Source organism: Lupinus angustifolius, unplaced genomic scaffold (assembly GCF_001865875.1).
Source record: "Lupinus angustifolius cultivar Tanjil unplaced genomic scaffold, LupAngTanjil_v1.0 Scaffold_515, whole genome shotgun sequence".
Classification (NCBI taxonomy): domain Eukaryota; kingdom Viridiplantae; phylum Streptophyta; class Magnoliopsida; order Fabales; family Fabaceae; genus Lupinus; species Lupinus angustifolius.
The window spans coordinates 26,940-35,843 of record NW_017727875.1 but is presented as its reverse complement, the minus strand read 5'-3'; the positions used below and the strand labels follow the sequence as shown (position 1 = coordinate 35,843).

General features: G+C 33.7%; 1 protein-coding gene across 1 annotated transcript in view; it reads left to right on the top strand.

The window, feature by feature from the left end:
• Window positions 1-8,235: 8,235 nt before the first annotated feature.
• LOC109341594 overlaps window positions 8,236-8,904 on the top strand; it is a 1,449-nt gene continuing 780 nt past the window's right edge. Inside the window, exon 1 of the mRNA XM_019579534.1 lies at window positions 8,236-8,412. Coding sequence (XP_019435079.1) covers window positions 8,236-8,412 — 177 coding nt within the window. The remainder of the gene's footprint in view (window positions 8,413-8,904) is intronic.

The following is an 8,904-nucleotide window of genomic DNA, read 5'->3' as shown; positions in this document are numbered from 1 at the left end:
AATTAATCGATTAACGTGTTTCTTGAAAACAAATTTTCAGTTATGGCTTATATGATTAATAAGCAAAACTCCTGGGAGGTTACGTTCTGTAACTCCATTTAATCGATTATGACTTTTCTTAATCGATTAACAAGTTTCACCAGGACTTAATTGATTACCAAATGGGTTAATCGATTAATATTGTTTTAAAAATGGTTTTCCTAACTATATGGTAAACACCCTATATGATGAATTAACATGCAACATGATTTTAGAAGTGATTAAAACCTTTTATGCACAAAATCATGTATGCTTAATGCAAATGCATGAGTGTTATTTATCATATATATATATATATATATATATATATATATATCTATGTTGATTTTATGCCTCATCCTATATGATTTTAATTTTAGACTTTTTGTGAGACACTTCCATCTTGGGTTTACCTATCCTAAGACTCAATACTAGGCAATCATCTTAGGACTCTAGAATGTAAAAAGTATTCCTACAATCTATGACGTTGACCTTGAGTTCTTGGTATGTTATTTGTTGAGATGTCCAAGTCTTCAAGCTTCCATATAAGACCTTGTCTTCATCAAAACTTTGTAGGTCGGTTACAATGGCATCCTTTGACTATTTTCCATTTTAGTTACTCACATATGCTTGCTCTTTAAATTTTCAGTTATATCAAATAGACTTAAATAGTGCTTTTCTAAATGGTTATATACAAGAAGAAGTGTTTTTAGAACAACCTCCAGGTTTTGAAAACTACAAACATCCTTCTCATGTGTATAAACTAAAAAAAGCTCTCCATGGCTTAAAGCAAGCTCCTCGTGCTTGGTACGAGCATCTAACAAACTTTCTACTTGAAAAATGTATTACCAAAGGAAAGGTCAACACTAAACTCTATATTAAGAAAATAAATCAAAATACTCTTCTCATTCAAATATATGTAGATAATATTATTTTTGGTTCTACTAATGAGATTTTGTGTAGTGATTTTGGAAAAATGATGCAAGGGGAGTTTGAAATGCCTATGATGGGGAAGTTAAATTACTTCCTTGGATTGAAAATCAAACAACTCAAGGATGATATTTTTGTGAGTCAATCCAAATACCATAGAGACTTGCTGAAAGGATTTGAAATGGATGACTGCAAGCCACTTGCCATTCCTATGGGTTCTGGTACATACATTGATACATATGAAGCTGGAAAATGCATTGATATATCAAAGTATCGAGGTACAATATAGATGAAGCTGGAAAATGCATTGATACTCGTGACCAACTGGCATATATACTCACTAAACCCTTGGCGAAATAAAATTAGACGTGAATTAGGCAAACTTGATAAAGCCTACTTGTCCTAAATGCTCATTCATAATAATATTTTTGCTTCATTGTACTTATGTTACGTATACTTGTACTTAAAATTGCTTAATTTTATTCAAAATTTTCAAATTCTTAGGTATGTAACCGATTACATATGACCAGCAACCGGTTACCAGACATCAGTATGCCTGAAAATTCAAAATTATGAATTCAGTAACTGATTACTCTAGAGAGTAAATGATTACGACAATGAGAAGGAATCTTCAGTAACCGATTACCCTCTAGTGTAATCGATTACCTAAGATGTCTGTTTGAAATCTCGAATTTTTTTATTTTGAGTAATCAATTATTCACTCTGAGTAACTGATTACTCTGACCAGTATTTAAGTTTTCCTCCTCATTTTTCAAACACTTCTTCTTCCGATTTATGTGATGTTTGACTCATTTCATATAACATTTTCAATTATAACGACTTATATTCCATAGATTTCGTGTTTAGTGGCTTTAATAAAAAATCCCCAGATCTCTCAAACCTTAAAACCTAACTTTTTCAAAAACTCAATCAATGGCTTCATCATCAATAGCTATGAAGAAACATACCCGTGTGTCTCAAAGGAAGCCATGAGCTTCATCTTCTGAGGCTAATCCTTTGTATTTGGCACATCCTCTCGCAAATGATGAACAACACAGTTTTCTCAGAGCATTTTCTTGGACGCTCCATCTTTACTCCTAAGTATGGTAATATCAATATCTTTGAGTTTGAAGATAGTCATTTCCCTACTCTTATAAGGAGACAATATCTTTTTGATTTTTGTGAGAAATCAAATGCCTATTATCCTGAACTTGTTAAAGTATTTTACTGCAACTTGAACTTTCGAAAAAATTGTCTAACATCCTATGAGGAAGGAAAAGAAATTGTCTTAGATGTGAAGACCTTCAGTTCAATATGATGTATCATACCTTCTGAAGGTAGCATAAAAGATTTTGGTGTTTCATTTGAATGGGATAATTATGGTAGAAAAGAGTACTACTACTCCATGTGTAGATTCTCTGGAAGGGAAATAGAAATGCGTAAGGAAGTAGCTTTAGGTGAAACTGTAAAGAGTAGAGATATCCTTGCTGTAGGAAATCCTAGTCTCAAAGATCATTTGCTTCATTACTTTTTGAGCTATATCATTCTTCCAAAATATTCAAATCATTCTCAAATCAATGACATGGTAACCTTTCAATCAATTGGGCTAACACAGTTATGATACATATGTGGTCTATTCGAGATACTCACAGCCCTTTGATTTATGAAATCTTCATAACCAACATACTTGAGCATTTTGGTGTATCCACTACTGGTGAATCCAAAGTCTGATGCACATGATAGTAAGATCGATGTGGTTGTGATCCACAAAATGGGCTTCTTTCATGATCCCATTGGTAGACTCTATAAGCATCAAAGTGATAGACAGACTGCACATGGTGATCCAAATGCAAATATCTCTGCTAACCCTCCTAACCATCAACATTCTGAGTTTCATGTTGAGTCTTCTTCATCTGTTCCCATGCCTACCAATCAAATGATCATGGATGAGTTATTCTCTCTTCGAGACTTAATCTCTAATCGGAAAGATGCTCTTGATGAACAAGTCCAATTCGAGCTTCAACATCTTTCTTATAAGATCAATAACATGGACCTAGATGTCGAAGGCGCTGAGCCTGAGTCTTAGAACATTTGTTGTCTAGGAATTCCGTTTGTAATGTTGCATGATTATGGACAAATTGATGTTTTCGTTGTTTTTCTGATTATGTTCAACCTTTGTACTAGCATCTTTTAATTTACTGCTATGCTATGTTACCTTTATGATTAATTTTATGTTTTATATATACATATTGTATGCTATATATATATTGTGATGGACTCTTGACTTTTCTTCTTTTTGATGAAGTTAAAAGGGGGAACAAGTTGGGAGACTGTATTTTCTGTTTAAAATTATTCCAGGCACATAACTCCTAATCAAAACGAGGGCATACAAAATAGGGGGAGCATACTCAAGACATGTCAAGATTATCACAAAGTATGCTACTCTCAGAAAACTACACTGTCAATAAGATATTGGTTTGTCATCATTAAAAGGGGGAGATTGTGAAGAAGATCTTGCTCCTGACCTTGGCACGGTTTTGATGAAGACACCAACATCACATAAAATAAGAAAAGGAAGAATACATATGAAGACAATAAAGACAATTTCAAGAATTTAGAAACTAAGTCTATAAGATATTGGTATGCTACTCTTAGAAAACTACACTGTCAATAAGATATTGGTTTGTCATCATTATGGTTCAAATTGTCTTCATTGTAACATAATTGTGCAATGACTTACCTCATACTGCTTTCATTTTAGTTGTGGTTATTTCATTAGATTTTTAAAACTACACTCTTTAATGTTTTTAACAAAACGTTTCTTGAGTTGCCAACAATGTAAAATGTGTTGATGCACTGAAAGCAATTATTGCGCAACATTGGCCACAAGCAATCAACTAATGTGTATAGAATAAACAAGAAAAATTTGATAATAAGGTTTGATCAATTGTGCCTACATCTCCGAGAGCGTTGAGTGGCTACCAAGATATTATTACAAAATAAAGATTACATGCCCTAGAAAACGTATGAGCCAAAGTGCCCATGAGATATTTCTATTTGGTGCACATTGTAACAAGGGACTTGAGTCCAATATATAACATTCATATTCTATTCTAATACTAGGCAATGTGAGACTTTATATAATAACATATTTCAAACATCCTCAATAAAATGGTGAGAGGATAAACTATCTGATAAGTGCCAAATTTGCCTAAAATTCATATACTTTTTATGGCACTTATCCTTGGCAAAATTGAGAAAACCAACTTAATTCAACACTTTTTTGATAAAATAACATAATCTTGTATATATGCTTTGTGTATTTCTTTTGTATTATATTATGTAGGATTTTTATGGAAAAGAGAAGAATTAATCAAATACAAGCAAAGTGCTTAAAATAGGCCAAAATGATCCACAAATGACATTCTTAAGCTTGACATGGCAAGCTATATGCTTAGCCTTAAGCATGACTCAACAAGACTTGGCATATGTGAAAAAATATGGTGTTCAAGTCAGCTTAGCTTGGACCAAGCCCATGCCTAGATGACCTGAACACCAACCTAGCACGGTCAAACCCAACCTAGCACGGTCAGAACACAAGCTTGGCACAAGCCAACCTACTCAAGCAGACAGCTTAGTAGAGCACCTAGACCGCCCATCTTGAAACCACACACCTGACCAGATCAGCAAGCACCAAGCCACATCACCATCATCACGGTTAAAGCTGCTCAATCAGACAAATTAGCGGCACCACATAGGAGCTTGGCAGTATGCACCAAACAACTTGGTCAAGTTGACTTAGCCACTAAGCAACCATGACCTCACTCCAAGTAGCCTTCAAAGGCTTTTCAGAGGTAGCTCACAATAGCTGGGCCAGTAGCTCACAACTAGCTTGGGTGACTCAGCCACAAACATGTGACTAAGCTACTTGGCCATGATCAAACCCATGCAGAAGGACTTGGTCAGCAACTTAGCGGTCAAGGAGTAGAGCTTGGCGGTTGGCATAAACTCCTATAAATAGGAGGCACTTAATTCACTTTCATATTCATTCATTCACATTCTCAAACACTTCCATTCGTCACACTCTCTCTAAACCGAATTCTTCTCTTCTTCTTCTTCTTGTGATTTTCATGGAGAATTTCTACTCCAAAGTAGTTTAGGTAAGTTTATTTTGTATATTTTTTCATAATTCAAGAGGAGAAAGGATATGGAAAATGAGATACAAAAACATAATTTTGTAATCTCATTTCAGTCCAAAAAGCATCTCATCCTTGGATTGATGGCTCATGCTCCTACAATTTGACTTGGATTATGGTGTAATTTCTTCTCTTTAATTTATCATCTTTTGAATTCAATTCATTTGAAGTTATTACATTTGGTTAAGTTTTGATTCTTTATGAAGTTCTTAATGCAGTTTAGCTTGATCACATAAAATTTGATTTAAAGATCCAAAAATTCTTCTTCTTAAAGTGTTGACAAATGAACTAAAAAGTATAACCTACACATTAGTTCATTTGCCACATCAAACATCTATTTTAAGCAACTTATGTTCAAGGCTAAATAAAGTTAATGGAGTCTGAAGTAGGACGTGACAACTTACTTCGACGAGTGGCACTTAACTATTATTTAGTGCATTACATAAGATTTGGAAATCATATTATCATTCTAGGACACTAGATGAAGGATTTAGAAATGATGTGTGGTATTAACCGAAAGTATAACACATAAATTGTAATGTTTTCAAAATCAATTAGTATAGATATAATTCCATATTTCCAACCAATTTTCTCCTCAAGAATTTGTTCATATTAGTTGTTAATATTTCATAAACAAAACCAAACAAAAAGATGTTTAAACATTATTAGTAATATAGCTTGTTTATAATAATTATCTATTAGGAAATTCCTTGTGGTTCGATATAACTGTATACAATACTACAATTGAATATTGAAAGAGATGCAAATGTAAAATAGTAAAGTGCAATTTAATTCATAAATTGTATCTTTGTGAAAAGGAAAAATACACAGTTATGATGAATGATCTAACTACGAACGTTTACTTTGTGTCATTTATTTTCCGCAACTAACTTTTATTTTCTGTTATTTAATTTCTACAACTAACATTCTACCAACCTTCCATAAGAAAGTAGTTCGGTTAATAAATGAAAATGAAAATAAATATCACTTATTATCACTTGTATTAAATTGCTAAATTCATACCAAATTTAATACCATTATATTGGCGTTGGAATTAATCCAACAAAGCCGAGATTGTATGAAAATGTTAATAATTCAATAAAGGTAAGTTTTTGATTAAAGGAACATTCTTAAAATCATTATACCGGTTTTGGAATTTATTCCAACATAGTCGAGATGGCGAGCAAAGAATCGACCTGTCATTAAATAAATCAATCAGAACTTGCCTTACCAAGCAAGAAAACTCTTTCAAAAAATTGGTGCCATTGCCAGGGAATTGTTAAATAATAGAAATTATTATTTATTATGCTATATTATTAATACTCTTGTAAAAAAAAATCTTTTTCTTCACTTTTGTACAAATTAATTTGAATTTGTACAAAATTACAAGTTACAAACTAATTAAATTCATGTCTTTTTCTTACTAATCTTTTTTTGGAAAAAGACATATTTCCCTTTTTATTGTTTTATTTCAAGAAAATGGATCAACATATCAACATCCAAATTGAAATAGACAATTTCAAAAAGGAGTTTCAACAAAAGCTCAACAAAGTGCACCAAAATTTACAAAAACTACCAAAACAATTGGAGGGACAACACTTATGTTGTCATGGTTGTGTCAATCGAAAGTCAGTCTGTTTCATCAATAACCACTCATCATCTTACCAATCTCAAAATCAACTGGAGGAAATACTAGAGCAATTCATGCAGACAACCAACAAGCATGAACAAATCACAAACAATGCTATTAAGAATATGGGGAATCAAATCAGATACATAGCTGAACATCACACAACTATTTCAGAGCATTGCAAAAGTATCACAAGCAGAAGTGCAAAAACGGTGGGAGGTGTTATTGAAAAAGAAAAAGGAAAAGAAAGAAAAGAAGAAAAAAAAAGAAAAAGAAAAAAAAATGACGCACATAAAAAATAGATGTACCAAAAATTAGCGGGGAACAAAAAGAAGATAAACAAGACCCGCTAGTTAAGAAAAAAATACCCTACCCCACATATCCATCAAAAGCCAAGAAGGAAGAGCAGTTTGCTCGGTTTATGGAAATATTCAAATCATTAAAAATCAGTATTCCATTCTCCGAAGCCTTGAAGCAAATGCCTACCTATTCCAAGTTCATGAAAGAACTGCTATCAAATAAGAGGAGCCATCAGAAGAAAGAAGTTATCCAACTAAGTGCGACTTACAGTGCAATCCTTCAAACTGACATGCCTCATAAGCTGAAAGATCTTGGAAGTATGACTATTCCAGTCACAATTGGGGAAGTTTCCCTAGAAAAAAACTTGTCGATCTCAGAGCAAGTGTTATTTTAATGTCACTTTCAATGACGAGGAGAATATGAGGGTTGCAACTAAAACCAACCACAATGTCCTTGCAACTAGCTGACAGATCCATTAAATATTCAGAAGGAGTTGTAGAAGATGTGTTGGTAAGAATGGATAAATTCCTGATCCATGTACACTTTGCTGTAATTGACATCTCCGAAGATATGGAAATCCCACTCATTGTGGGACGTCCATTCATGAGAACAACAAAAATGGGGATAGACATGAAAAATGGCAATCTGATAGTTCGAGTAGAAAATGATGAAATTGAGTTTGACATTTTCAAAGCAATGCATCACCCAAGAGATAAGGGGCAATGTTTCCAGGTCGATGTTCTTGAAGAAATCTACTCAAAACAGCCTCAGGCTGATAACTCTTGGGAGATACGAGATCTTAATCTAGAGGACGTCGAAAAAGAACAATTGATTAGAAATTTTTCTGATAATCAAATTTCTCTTGAAATGAACCAAGGTGGAGATGATAAAAAGGAACCAGAACCATAATTGAAGGAGTTACCATCACAATTAAAGTATGTACTTTTAAAAGGTGACTCCAACAAATTAGTTATCATCTGCAACTTGCTATCCACCTTGGAAGAAAACAAGCTGATACAAGTCTTGGAGAAGCACCAACAGGCGATTGGTTGGACTTTGAAAGATCTAAAAGGAATCAGTCCTTCCTACTGCATGCACAAAAGCATGAAGGTAGACGATTTCAAACCAGTAGCTCAACCATAAAGGAGGCTCAATCCGACAATGAAAGAAGTTTTTCGGAAGGAAGTGGTGAAAATGTTACAAGTTGGAATGATTTACCCCATTTCAGATAGAAAATGGGTAAGTCCTGTTCAAGTGGTGCCGAAGAAAGGAGGAATGACGGTAATCCGAAATGACAAAAACAAGCTCATTCCAACCAGAGCTGTTAGTGGTTGGATGGTATGTATAGATTACCACAAACTCAATGCGGCCACCAGAAAAGACCAATTTCCCCGGCTGATGTGAATCCATTTGAGAGGATTCGGAATTTTGTTTTGATCGTTCTTGAATGTAAGTCTTTGAGAAGAATATGGGACTTTTTGCAGCTTGAAACTTGTTATATTTTTTATTGGTTTTTGTTTTGGATTTTTGTTTGGCCGTGGGATATGATTATGTGGTTTGGTTTTTTTTTGGGTTGTTTGTGTGAGTGTTTGGCCGTGGGTTTTGGGATGAAGATTGGGTGAGTTTGTGGATTATTTAAGGAATTTATGTATGGGTATTTGTTGATGGATTAGATAGGAAAATGAAGGCGCCACAAGCTTGATTGCTTGATAAGCCTAATGTATTTCGCCACAAGGAAGAGAACCTTGATAATAAATGACATTGGTTTAACCAAGAAACTAGGAGAAACTCAACTAGCAATGGATTATTTTCCAAATAAAATTCAAGTTA